Consider the following 14,144-nt stretch of genomic DNA (forward strand, 5'->3'; position numbering starts at 1 on the left):
GAAGAGTCCAAGCATTTGATAAAATTAAATTGCAGTTTGACTATTACTACTCTATATATGTAATTTATGGTCTAATAAATACTTGCAGTAATAGAAATATACTGCACTCAATGTATTGATAGACTTGGATTGGGAATTGCAAGAGCAAGACCTCCTAAGAACTGTGGTACATAAAGTCAAATCTACCTGCCCAGTAGATGTTCCAACAGCCATATTCAAAGCCCCATCAAATTTCAGTGCTGAAATGGATGGCAAACCTTCTATCCTGCAAAGCACAATGCTCATAGTTAGGCATTCTTTCAATAAAGCCTGCAAATAGTTTTTTTAATGTTAAAAAATAGCTAAGCTAATTCTTAGCCAACAGTAAAATAAATCACAGGTATCACTCAGAAATACTGTCTCAAAAAGCTGCACTGTTTACATTCACAACATGTATTTGTATACAAAAATAGCCAATACTACTTAGATCAGTGTCTAAGAGAACTCTTTTGTGACTAAGAAAACCCTTTATTCACACTAGCAATGACAAGAGAACAAGCAGGTCATTTTAAAGCAAAGTGGGATTTATTTCTAAAACAACCAAAACTTCTGAAAAATCCAGAACAACACCATTTGAAAAGGCAGCCTTTACTCACTCTGTGTCTGCTGTCACACTGCTTAACGCACAGTCCAACAGCCCGACTCGGTTTCTACTTCTAGGATCCCAGCATTCCACTTTACCCTAAACAGGGTAGAAAAATGTGTTTCTAAACAGTTTAGAAAACATGGTTCAAGCTTATGCAGCCGAGTCTGGAAACATTTTAAAAAAATTATGAATTATCTAATCTAAGGAATAATTAACAAAATTTCCTAGGCTGACATGAGTTGTTCTAACAATGACATACAGGGTGCACACACTTCATTTGTAGTTTTTTCAATGCAATCTAAATGAAAATCACTAATGCTAATTTTCTTAAGATTAATAGGGTACACATGCCAGCTAATTTCTACAGATGGCTACACTGCAAAATGAGAGAACATTATTTTCACTCCAGTCTGCAAAATCTCAAGTGCTCAGCAACCAAGTAACTCTGGTATTTTATCTGCACTATGCTCTGAAAAGTCATCTTTAACATTATCTATATCTACCATAGCAAATGAGACCAATTAAATTAATTATGCTCATGATTTCTTCCTATCCTCCTGCAAATTAATAAAAAAATGAAACAAACACTACTGCCCTTTTCATAAAAGGAATGTAAACATTTACCTCAGCTGTCCCCATAGCAAACAAGAAGTGCACAGGATTTATGTCACAGACATTACTCTCCCTACAACAGAAAAAGGAGCAAGTTTAGTGACCTCAAAACAATTTAACACATGACCAACTAATAATATTTCTCTAATCATGTACACTACTGTTCAGCCTGGAAAAGCAAAAGTTGGAGGGAGGGAAGGAGGGATGGCAACAGCTTCCCATACTTAAGGGGAGCTTACTAAAAATCTGGAGGCAGAGACACTGCTGATTACTTCAAACAGGTAAGGTTCCAACTGGATGTAAGGATAATATTTTTAAGCTGTAAGGATAATTAAGCACTGGAATGTGTTAATCATAGAGGCTGGGAAATTTCCATCTTTGGAATTTTCAAGACCCCCCTGAGAAAATTAATCTGAATTCATATGACTGTGCCCTAAACAGGAGCCGGGGCTCTGAGGCTCTCTGCACTCCTCTGCCCATATCCACCACCTCCCACCAAGCCCTGCCACATCACTCTGCTCCACTGTATTCTTAAACAACTCCACAGGACTTGAGGAAATCACCTCAAGGTGTGCCAGGCTCAGATTGGATACTAGGAAAAATTTATTCCCTGAAGGGGTTGCCAAGCACTGAACAGACTGCCCAGGGAAGTGGTTCAATCACCCTCGCTGGAGACAATTAAAAGACATGCAGATGAGGCATCTGGGGACATGGTCTAGTGGTGGACTTGGCAGTGTTGGGTTAATGGATGGGCTTGATGACCTTAGAGGTCTTTTCCAAACTAAACGAATCTGTGATTCTAATTACATCAAAACATCTTTATGATTATTTATGTTCTGAAGCTTACATCTTCAACATGTTCTGTCTGACCAGTGGTCTCCTTTCTGTCACCCAAGTACTCGGTTTCTCAGCAGGGCACTCAAGAGCTCTGTATTTTGACAAAAATTCTTCCAAAGTACAAATATTTCTTTCTACACCACTTATCCCAGCACTTTCCAACTTCTTCCATTCAAAGCTCTCTACCTCTAATTCTGTAACTCATCCAACTCCCTCACCTCAAAACCTTCCCACAACTTAAGTCTCATCTCTCTAATCCAGATTTTACTTTACACCCTTACCTCTCCCATTCCAGGATTTCCCCTTTTTTTTCCTCCTGTTGCTCAGTTTTTTATTGTGCCTTCCCAAATACTTCTTCAGCCATTAATCCATTCTGCCCACCAAACACCAGCTGTTGCCCACCAACAAGCCACTCTATCTAGTGAAGTCTGTTCTATTCATCTGCCTCTCCCCACATGAAAAAAGCTCAGTTCCTACTCTGGTAGGGTTTTCAAAAGAATCAGACACATGCTGGAGATATAAAAATTCTCTTTGGGCTACTTCAAGAGCAGAAGGACAAAGACATGTCTGGGAAAGTACATACCCTGTGGGTAGATCTCTATATGATGGCTAAATTGAGTAATAATGGCAAAGTTTTAATGAAATGCTCTTAAGATCAAGTTATATAATACCTATTTAGTCCATATTAAGCAATTTTAAAACATCCACAAAAGAAAATTCAATTAAACATAAAAACTAGAGCAAAAAAAATTACAGAACATAAAATGAAATGAGACTCAGGCTCGGCATATGTTCATTTCCAACTGTGCAAAGCATTTGGGCAGCTTTCAGTACTGGTGGTGAGCATGCTAGAAGTCTGCTTCCACCTGGTGGAAAGAAGACTGAGGTCAAACATTACACAGAACTTACGAAGCTTCGGTTTGCAGGGAGTTCAGAAATCTTCCTTGTTCCAGATTTAGCCTGTACACTTCAGAACTACAAAAGAAAAACCCAAAATTACTCTTCTGTCTAATAAATACTGAAAAACACTGCTGTAAATTTGGAGGCATTGTAAAGATTCTTATTCACAGTCTAATTTTGCCTAATATACAACTTTCAGAGTATTTTCACAATTTATAACAAGACAAATATACACTTTGGTGTTCAAGATACAGAGGAAAAATATGCATATTCACTATTTATTTATTATACTTCAATATCTTACCAAATACTATTTTTCCAGGCAAAAGATACATTAACTCATTTCTCAAGACCTTTTAATTTCCTGTGATTTAAGTTACACCTTGAATTTCTACTTACTTTGTTTGAAACCCTAAGGATCTAATTTTATTTTTATTGTGTCTTTTCAGAAACCCTATTACATGATTTAACTCACACTTCACAGCAACAAAACACCAACCAGGATAGGAAGTTATTTAATTTTCCGTACTTAAATGCTAAACACTTTTTAAAACAATACACTGACCTGCAATTTTAGATAGGAATTTGTAAATACATTATATACATGGTTTAGTAATTTTTTAAAAAGCTTAAAAATAGCATGGGAAATAGAATTAATTTTAATCTTTCTACATTTTCTCTTATTAATCTGGAAGGAATTGCCACTTCTTTCACTTTTTAGCTCTTCTAATACTTTGATGATCATTTTATTATTGGAAAACACTGCTAACAAAACTCAAACAAAATATTCCACTTAATACCTTGCTCCTACGAAATACAGGTCACACGATGGATAGTGGTAGGAGAAATCTCTACCAAATTTTGGTATTCTTGTCTTATAGTAATGGCCATGTTGTGAATGAAACTCCACAAATCTGCCACACTGCAAGAAGACAATCTGAAAATAAAATAGAAAGCACTGAAACATACAGAAACAGACAAGTTTCTCCCCAACTTGTCTTACAGCACAGGCTTCAGTTGATTTTTTTTTTTCAAATTCATACAGGCTTATTACAACTTATTCAAACAACTTCTACCAAAATGACAGAATCAACTAGTGCTTCATCATTCTCACTAGCCACAGCAGAGTTTTGTTAATATACCTCACAGGAATATTCACAAGAGTAAACGAGACACCCTGAAAGTGACCCTGCAGCCAGAAGCAGCACAGTTATCTCATGCTCTGCTGTACCAAAATTAACATTTCTACTTCCTTCAAGACACTGCAGTTAGTGATTTCTCCCAGGTACAAAGCTGTGCAGACACCAGTGCATTCATGTGGACTAGGCACATAAGCTACACATCCTGGTGCACAGCAGCATTCCAGTAAATGACACCAATGATCTTTCTGCAGTTTTGTTTTTTGCCCACTGAGTAAGACCATTGTTTCCTTCTGAAACTCAGACAAACATCTCAGTCCTGGAAAAACCTACAGGGAGGCATTACTAGAGAACTAAATCTACCACATAAATAAAACAGGCCAGGTCCTGCTGTTATACTCCTTATGGCAGGGTAACACGGCACATAGCCACAGCAAGGGATTCTTCCCTCTCCAGAGACAGGATAATCCACATCACCTGTGGCACTCATGCTGCCCCTCAAACCATGGCCAGGAACAGCTGGCCTGGCCCAAACTCATGCCATGCATTATAATCACAGCCAAACCTTTGTCTCTGAGCCTCATCCTTATTTAGCTTGAATTAGAAAAGTGATACTCTAGGTTAGCCTGTGTAGTACATGCATCTTCTAAAAAGAGTACATAGCAAATAGCTAAATTTTTTTACTGCTGAACGACACTGTTAGCAATGCAAATAAGGATGAGAAACTCAGGGAAGGTGAGGTACATATGTTACTTTAAATCTGTCATCTTTATTTATAAATCTGTATAACTGTCTTACCGTTAATAATTTTCTATTTAAAAACAAATTTCTACAATACTGGCCTTGAATATATTCGTGTTCTCTTTCATTAGTAGTGGATACAGCTCACTGTAAATCGTGTTTGTCTTTTCTTCTTACTAAATTAATTTTGGTCACCACCAGAAAACTACAACCTAAGGGTAGCAAAAGCATTGGCACTGGCGTGTGGCAAAAATACTATGTGGAAGTACAGGACTCCTGGCAAAAGGCTGCGCGAAAAAATATACTACACTCTCTTCCAAGTCTAAGACTTTTAAGCCTAAAACTTAGAAAGGCACAGAAATGTAACTGGCCTTATGGGTACTAATCTGTAAGAAAGAAAAAATGTGCTCTCACTGTGAAAATACAAATAAGCCTCAAATCAACCTTACAGGGATGGCAGGAACAGATCTAGACAGACACTATTTTCCCTGACTCTGAAAGAATGCTGAGAGCACCAAGAGGGCTATCAAGACTGATAAGGGACAGAATACAGCACAAAAAAGAAATCCCTCCTTCCAGTAGCAACACTAAAAACTTAAGATTTCCCTGGGCAGGTTTGACAGGAATTAAAAATTCTTTATGACAAGGCAGAGAAGAAATGTAACAATTTATTCAGCAAATCTGTGGAACCACCATGCCTGCAGATTTTAACAGAACTGTTCAAGCATTAAAATTGTATTTTAAGGTCCCATTCCAATTGTTGCTTCTATGATTCTAAAAATTTCAGGTGTAATTTCTCAAATATTGTTCCCTGTTTCTAACATGTCCACAACATTATCACAGCCACTTGAAGTTTATTTTTCTTTCTGATGATTTCTTAAGTTTTAGTAAAATGAAATTGAAAACATAAAGATTGTATGAAGCTGAAAAAGTAGGGTTTCAGCCTGAAATATAGCACCCACTTCAGCTGAAAACACACACCTTTCCATTCATAACCAGTCAGAAACATTTGGGAAGACAGCATGTTCCCAGTCTCCCAAATGACTGTTTGGTACATAGAGCCAGAAACATTTTCCACCAGACAGACAAGTGGGAAGTATCAGCCATTACCTTCTGCTACTTGAATTCATGCACTTCCTTGGAAATCTCACATGAAAAATGCAGAAAAGCTACAAGGCTAGATGATCATGTCTCTGATCAAAGAGCAGTATTTAGTAAAACAAGCCTATACCTGAAATGGTAAGGTCTTTTCACAAAAAAAAAAAAAAGTGTAAAATAAACACTTAGGCGATTCCTTCAGGTACAGCACTTCATTTAAAAATAAAACTAAAGAAAAAAGACAGTACTTCTCTCCACAATTTTTGCCTCATCATCATGCCTATAACAACACTGACAAATCAGGTTGTTAACTTACCCATAGCTATCTCACCTTTCAAAAGCAGTGTATGTGTGCATCACTGGTCACAAGGGATTGTGACTAAATGTTAGCCCAGAAGGAATAGTTAATTCCATTTTTCACATTATTTTGCTCGTAGGATAGATCACTATTTGAAGTTTTTCTCTCCAACAGATAAAAGACTTCAAAAGTTGTAAAGCAAATTATAGCACAAAGACACTAAGAAAACAAACAACATTTTAAAGGCACAAAAAGTGTTTATCCTGTTTGCTGTTTTTAAAAAAAATTGTTCCAAAAGCTGTGCTGATTGACTGCCTTTACTACATAGGAAAATGCATTTTAATATACATACTAAACCATTTTTTCATTTATACACTGAAAACTATTAAACATACCTTTGAGTAATCATCTGATAAAATCTCAAACGTAATCACTAGAGGAGAGAGCAAGAGAATTTTGAGTCAACTAAAGAAAGCAAACTTATTTGCAAACATTGGCATAATCCTGAAAACATTTACACCCATGCTAATATTTAGTCATGTAAGTATTCCCCACAGGTGCAATGCATAATGCAGGCATTAATCTTTAGTCAGATCTCTAATTATGTAACTTGATTTGCAAAACCATAAGTAGTTTTCTAAAACTTTAGAAACATATGAAGCATCCTGTAATTTTTTATTGTTCTTGTATACTTGACACATTCCTCAACACAATGCTCAACCATGTATTTTATGGGTGTGGGAATGTCTAATCAAATGATTTTCACTGGTCCAGGGAGCTTTGGTAATTCATTAAAGATGATCTAAAAATTACATGAGTTTGGACATATATGCATAAACTTGCACATGCAGTCCTTCCAAGGGGTCAGCACTTCCACAACAGAAGTTAAGGCTCAAAAAAAATCACAAATGTTAAAGCTACTAGTCATGTTGAACACTACTATATTGAACTTTGCCTAGTTTTAATTAAGCTGAGTTGGGAACATTAGGGAGTAGCTGCTTCAGCTAAATTGGTTCTATTTAAATGAGATAACTAATTTAAAGTTACCTGAAGTGACTCTATTCTAGACTTCAAATTAAACATAGTTCTGCAGTCTACCAAGATGCCAGTTCAAAAAAATTTACTTTAATTAGCAGCAAGCATTTATGATTACAATGACTTCTACTCTTTTAAAGAGGGTTTCACTCTTGCCATACCTTCCTCTCCCCAGCCTTTCTGAAACCCTGCCTTCACCCTACATGACTCCTTGTAGTCCTGAGGCAGAGAGCACAGAAACACCCCTATGCTCTTATTACAATTTTTATTTCTCGCATCACTTTCACACACATCAAAGTTAGACCAGTTCAATTCTTCTGTAATGAATGTCTCATCTTCTCATTGTTTTGATCACCCCTACATCCCAGCTTTCAGTCATCAGCCTTCAAACAAAAAAAAATGAAATAACACTCCCACTCCTCCTTCCCCTGCAAAAAAACCTCAACAACAACAACAAAAACCACAAAACTAAACAAACAAAATAACCCCATAATTCCTGAAATTTAAGCACCCTAAAAGCTCAGAGCTGTGGCAGCTCCTGCCCTACTCCAACTGACAGCTGATTCTCCCCTTCCCATTGTCTAGATGGCTCCTTATTCTCCTCACCACAGCTGTTCTCCCACCAAATTAGTAGCAAATAAGGTGTAATTAGGGCCTTGGCCATGCTACCATCTACCCCAAGTACCTTGTTTCCAGAAAACAAGAGAAAACCAAACCAGCAAACAAACCAACACTCCCCCAGGAAATTCTCTTTACCCTGTAACTCACCTAATGAGCTTGGGCTCCAGAGAGAAAACAGAGCAACCCACAGTGTGTTCTCCTACCTTACTGCTTCACAGAACAGGTAAGAAGGGAGATCTTGCCACCACCCAGCCATTGTACCTTTATCACATTCACCAAACAGAACACACATTTCAGCCACATTCACTCTCTGAGCCCCACGCTTTCTAGCTCAAGGTAAATCTTACATCCCTCACACCCTCTTTTCCAGGCAAGGAAAAACCTCTGAAATCAGGAAAAAAAAGAGGAAAATTCAGAGATGAAGAGTAATGGTTTCACTCTAGATTCTTGTGTTCTCCTGAAGTACATTCTGTCCCCTCAGCACAGGGAGCAGAATTTCTGCTTGAGTCCAACCTGAATTATGTATGACAGACATGTACAAACATGTACTATTATGTACTAACAGCCATGGCTTATACTAACCTTCAGAATCTAAGCATCTTTCAAATTTCTGGGATAACTGATAGGTATCAAAACAGCGGACCCTGGGCTTGTAAGTTCCTGAAAAAGTAATTTGATGTTTAATTAAATAAAAAAGTTAAACAAAGGATAACACAAAAGCAATTTTTAAGTATATTGTCTTACACATACGGGCTTTACTGGTTTCTACTCTAAGTCTTCTGTCCTTCCCAAAGCCTCTGTGACTGGAAAAACACAGCTCACAGTAACACAACCTTACAGCCTGGTTTCTGTAAGCACCCTACTAGTATGCAGGTTCTCCTAACTATCAGATACAGAATCTAGTAACACCTTCCAGTCAATCTGAAAGACCAAGGCTCCTTATGTTATTAACACCTACTAAAGTACTCATGTTTGGATCCTATTCTGAATCTTACAAAATGCAATTATCCTCCTCCTATAAAACAATACTCAAACAATGATGTTCAGAAGTTATTTGACACACATACACTAAAAGCAATTCAGAACTTAGCATATAACTGTATTATAGATGGATTTGTTTTATTAATTTTTTATTTGTATTATAAACCCTGACAGCAGTGGGGCTCGATTGGGTGATCTTCAAAAGGCCTTCCAACCAAACCATTCTATGATTCTAAGAATGTACGTATTCTAAAGAGAACTGTTTCACAGCACCACTCTCAAGACAGCTACATGTTAAGAGTATGCTTCCAGCAAAATGTTCAGTTCCACACTTTAAAATGACCTCTTAACAATACTACCTGAAACACTGAGTCACTCTGCACCCAAGATTACCTAGGACTTTTAGCCTCTGTTAGAGAGACTGTTTGTTAACTCACCAACTGCCATAATATACTGTCCATCTCTTGATACCTTAATCTTTGTGCTAATAGTGGGCATTTCAAAATCTTGAATAAGTTCAATTCTTCTACGGATATCTGTAAAGAAAAACAAGAAAAGAAAAATCAGCACCATTCTATCAGTCCAAAAAACTGTAACAGTTTCCTAAGGAAGCATGCTGAGTTAATTGAGTATAGAGAATATTGTTTACAGGTATTATAACTACTGCATTATAAACAGTTTAACACAGTCTGCTAACCCTGAGAAGCAGACTACCCCCGTGGAAAATAAATTAGTACTCCAAGGTAACTGCGCAACAAATTATTATACAACATAATAGCAAATACTCATTGCACACTTTCACAATTAAGGCCTTATATAAGGCATTCCATACCCCACCACCTCTATGCATTTTTTCTTGGTTGAGTTTCTTGAATAACACTTCCTGTGAAGCCAAATAGCCTTTTTTATTTTGTGTAAGAAGCTTAGGCTAAAATGATGTGGTCCTGCTCTCTAAGATTAGCACAGCATCATAGAGGAGTTTATGGTCTGATTTTAACATAAGGGACAACATAGAATTCATCCATCATGTTTCTGTTACAATCCACAAACATTTAATTTACAAACCCAAACATTTAATTTCTAAAATTTAGAACCACTCCTTATACAGGGTTCATGTGAAGCTATACAAGAAGTCAAAATAACTATCTGTAATTTAATTCTGTAGTTTTTATATCATGACTTAGGGATAATTTCTGTGTATCAGTCAGTGAGGAGTCTCTGGGCTGCATGTTATGTATGTGAAGTAGCCAAGTATTGCTGAGCACCGTGCAAGGGAAAACTTACCCACATCTTTCTTCTGTAAAGCTCTTTTCTTCCTGTCAGAGAGCCACTGCAAGCAAAGGTATATATCAGACTTGAGCTCATTATTCATACAGGAACCCGAAAATCAAAGTTTATCCAGCCATTTGAAACATAAGACATTTAGGACGCTAACTGGTTTTTTTTCTTCTTCTAGATTATCTTCCAATTTCCCTTCCACTGCTAAGTTTAACCATTCCACACCAAGAAAACGCACAAGGTCGTGTTGCTTACGGGTCTGTGGACCAGCACCGCTACAGCCAGAGGTTCACCCATTTAAACTGCATTTCTAATGTAAGAAACACTCAGCGCTGTTTCTCGGTAGCGATCCCAACACAAGCGCACATGGACCGGGGCAGCTCGGCCGGGCCGGGCCGGGGCTCGGCTCCCGCGCCGGCACCGCGCGGCCCCGGCTCCCGCCGCGGGCCCGAGCCGAGCCGAGCCGAGCCGGGCCGGCCGCGTTCCCCCAGCCGCCCTCACCTCCGGGAGGCTCCTGCCGGCGCTCAGGCTGTAGATCTTCACCTCGTTGAGGCTGGAGACCTGCATGGCCGCACCGCGCCCGCCTCTTCCCGGGCACAGAGGAAGCGGAAGGCGAGGCGCTTCCGCCGGCCCGGCGGGGAGGGCGGCCCGGCACCGCGGCCCTGCCCCGGCCTCGCACCGGGGAGAGCCGGGGAGGCAGGGCGAACCCGCGGCACAGCGAGGGCTGCTGGCTCCGCGGCTCACAGCAAAGCAGCTCCGCTGCTGGCTCGTCCCGGGGCGCTGCCGGGGTCGGGATGCGGGGAGAGGGCAGAGCCGGGGCGGCCGTGTGCCCTCACTGCAGGGCCCAGCCGGTGTCCGACCACAAAGGGCCTGTCTGTCCGTCGGGAGTGTCCGTCAGGCAGGCCGTGGCGTCATTCTCGATGGGCTTCATGTGAACTCGGCAAGGCAGCATTTGTTCCTGCAGCCTTGGTGGAGGAGGTTAATTTTCTCACCCTGTGACAGGCCGTGTCCATTAGCCATGGACAACAGGATTTGCTGATCAAAACCTTGCCAGCAACCATAGAAAGACACATTCTTACTGCTCTGTAGCATCGCTGATGAAAAAACAAAGCAAAACAAACCAGTATCCAGAATTCCAACCATTCTTGTTCCAACTTACAGGACCAAAACCAAGGACTGAAATAATGTATATCCAGTCTATATGCTTGTTGAAAAAACAATGAAAATCGCAACTAAATTTTTAACAATGCATAACTCTGTCACTGAAGCAAACTGAAGCAGTTTCTCTTATGCATGGTGCTCCCTGAATGGTGTATCACAACAATGATGATACCAATATCATGACTAAAAAGAGCTCAATTCAGAGTTGTTTTAAAGGGTGTTAGAGCTGAGATTCCTGAGAGATGAGCACACCTAAATGTAGGTACCTGTAAGTTTAAGCTGGGTGTTCAAGCTCCCATTTCTGAAAGGGTAAGGCTGTACTTGCTTATATGTAGGTTGTCCAGTGACATTTGAGATGCCATATGGTATCCAGGGCACCTGAAGGGGGCTGACACAAGACCTATGGACAATCCAAAACCTTCTGCAGTGTAATCGATGTGGCATCCTGTAGTCAGGATATGCAGGGACATCTCTGGTGGCACTAGAAGCTCAGGCAGCTGAATCTCATCCCTGGTAAATGCAGTTAATTAATGTGAGGAGTGTGGTGCAGCAGCCACTGAATGTCTTCTGTGGGGTGAGTTTGATCAGGTGCACAGTCTGATTAGAGCAGCATGAGCTGTTAATAGACATTTAAAGCTGAATTGCTGAATTCACTTGTCCACAATTCTGGGTATTGTAAGGAATCCCAGACATCCATGGCGGGTTGGTTAATGTGACTTGGAAGGTGCAGAAGACCTGTGTTATCCCAGAACAGCAGCTTGAAGGCCCCACAGGATATTCCAGGGCACCTCAAAAGGCATTCAGCAGCATCTGATGTCTGAACCTACAAAGAATTCCTAGAGGTGTAGAATGCTGGAGATAACAGCTTTCCTTCTAGTGGCAGTGTCATAATTGCCTAGGTGATTACTTCTGGTTATCTGTTGGAGAAAGTTGTCTTGGGAGATACTTCAAGTAGGGTATTTAAATATATATAGGCATATATATATAATGATTGTTTGGCGGCAGAGTTTTGCTCCCTTGGTGTGGCTCCTGAAGAAGTACTCACAAATACTGAGAGAGGCAAAGTCACAGAAAAGTTCATTGCTTTGGTGGATCAAAGGGAGCAGAAAGACACGTGGTGATCATGAGGGAATTAGGCAGCTCTGAGATCACATGGCACCACATGCGGGGCCAGCCAGGGAAATGAGCTGGCAGAGCTGTGTTACCACCAGACTGCAGCACGATCCTTGTCCCACAGCATGTGCTGCCTGCTCCTTCCCCTCCACCTTCACTGCTGCCTCATCCAGCCTAAAATGGGGTAAAAAGAAAAGAGTTTGAAAAGTCACAGTAAACCGAGAAAATATGATCATGGAAGACGTTCAACCGGACATTGTTTAGACAATAACATTGTTCTTGTTTCTTTTCTTCTTAATTTTCTTTTAAAACAATAAGTAGCATAAAATATTTCACTTTAATAATAGTAAAAAAGATATATGAAGGGGAAAAACCATAGCATTCCTGCTATAAAAATGTTCAGGAATTACATAGTGTATATTGTAGAATCCAGAAATCCAGCAACCCTATGGCTTGGATTTTACCTTATTGTTATAACAAGCATGTGTACAGAAAAACATTCCCAAAATCTAGCACCACTGCAGCAAGAAACTTTTCTGATCTGTTAGCACTAGTTTCAGCTTACGTGATTCTAAATTTAAGGAGATTATGAGAATGTAACATTTCTAAAATTAATTATGCAAAACATTTCCACAGCTTGAGACTGCTACAAGGATCCAGTTAAAACTGTTCTTGGTTTGTGATGGGAAAGAGCTGCTTTATCTAGGTGATCAGGTCTACTGTGCCTTTCAGACCTGTAAGCTGTGGGTAAAGATATATATGACGTAGATACGTAAGCATCAGTTAAATATGTTTTCCTTATTAAAATATATAGTCTAAAGAAACAAACAAAAAAGAAGGATTAGACAATAATCACTTTTTCTGTGAATGCCATCTCACAGATCAATATGTTAATTTTTTCCCATAACTTCTGGAAAACCCTTTGTCATGCCCTAGGGGACACTATGATTAAAAAGAATTAGAATCATAGCAGTTATGAGAACTGAACTTCTGTGAATGCCATCTCACAGATTAATATGTTAATTTTTTCCCATAACTTCTTGAAAACCCTTGGCATGTCCTAGGGGACACTATGATTAAAAAGAATTAGAATCATAGCAGTTATGAGAACTAAATGTTTTATTAGCCTAGAAAGGAAAAAAAATAACAAACCCCACAAGCAAACAAAAAATCCCTATGAAATGGTTATTTCAGCTACAAATCCTCTCAGTGTCTTTTTCTGGAATGCTTTCAATAGAGACTCTCCTCCTCCACACATGTATTGCTTTTTTATATATCACAAAAAATGTTAAAGAGAAGTAGAGGAAGATGAATCCTTGGCTAACCTAAAGAATCTATACATTTAGGGTCTAAGACCTTGACCTGCACGTTAGCTGCCTAAAGCATTATTTACATGACATCATTCAGGATGCCTTGCATCAGCTGCTTCTTCCTATTGCTGAAGACACTTAAATCTTTTAGGGGTCTTTATTCCATCCCTTGGAAGTGTCAAGAGCTCTGCTTCTGTGCAAGACCAGACCTGCCTGCCCCAGCATCTCAAACCCTCTCAGTTTACCACAGGTCATGTGGAAAACCAAGAGCATCCTTCTGTTTGATTTATTGTAGGGGTTTCATTTACCTTTGTTACAGAGAAACATGAGTTAAAAATACACCATTTTTTGGAAGAAAATAAGCCCCCAGTAATAGCAGAGACTGCCTAAGTATG

The 14,144-nt window shown here is 39.4% G+C and overlaps 1 protein-coding gene across 1 annotated transcript in view; it reads right to left on the reverse strand.

The window, feature by feature from the left end:
- Positions 1-10,764, reverse strand: part of NOL10 (nucleolar protein 10) — a 53,383-nt gene extending 42,619 nt beyond the window's left edge. Inside the window, exons 1-10 of the mRNA XM_039715643.1 lie at positions 10,667-10,764; positions 10,172-10,217; positions 9,325-9,423; positions 8,489-8,566; positions 6,646-6,683; positions 3,775-3,911; positions 2,984-3,049; positions 1,250-1,310; positions 636-721; positions 187-265 (exon numbers count right to left, since the gene is read on the reverse strand). Of these exons, the coding sequence (XP_039571577.1) occupies positions 187-265; positions 636-721; positions 1,250-1,310; positions 2,984-3,049; positions 3,775-3,911; positions 6,646-6,683; positions 8,489-8,566; positions 9,325-9,423; positions 10,172-10,217; positions 10,667-10,732 (756 nt within the window). The 5' untranslated portion in view covers positions 10,733-10,764. The remainder of the gene's footprint in view (positions 1-186; positions 266-635; positions 722-1,249; positions 1,311-2,983; positions 3,050-3,774; positions 3,912-6,645; positions 6,684-8,488; positions 8,567-9,324; positions 9,424-10,171; positions 10,218-10,666) is intronic.
- Between the last annotated feature and the right edge of the window lie 3,380 nt (positions 10,765-14,144).

The sequence above is a fragment of the Passer montanus genome, unplaced genomic scaffold (genome assembly GCF_014805655.1).
Source record: "Passer montanus isolate IOZ18808 unplaced genomic scaffold, ASM1480565v1 scaffold34, whole genome shotgun sequence".
NCBI lineage: Eukaryota > Metazoa > Chordata > Aves > Passeriformes > Passeridae > Passer > Passer montanus.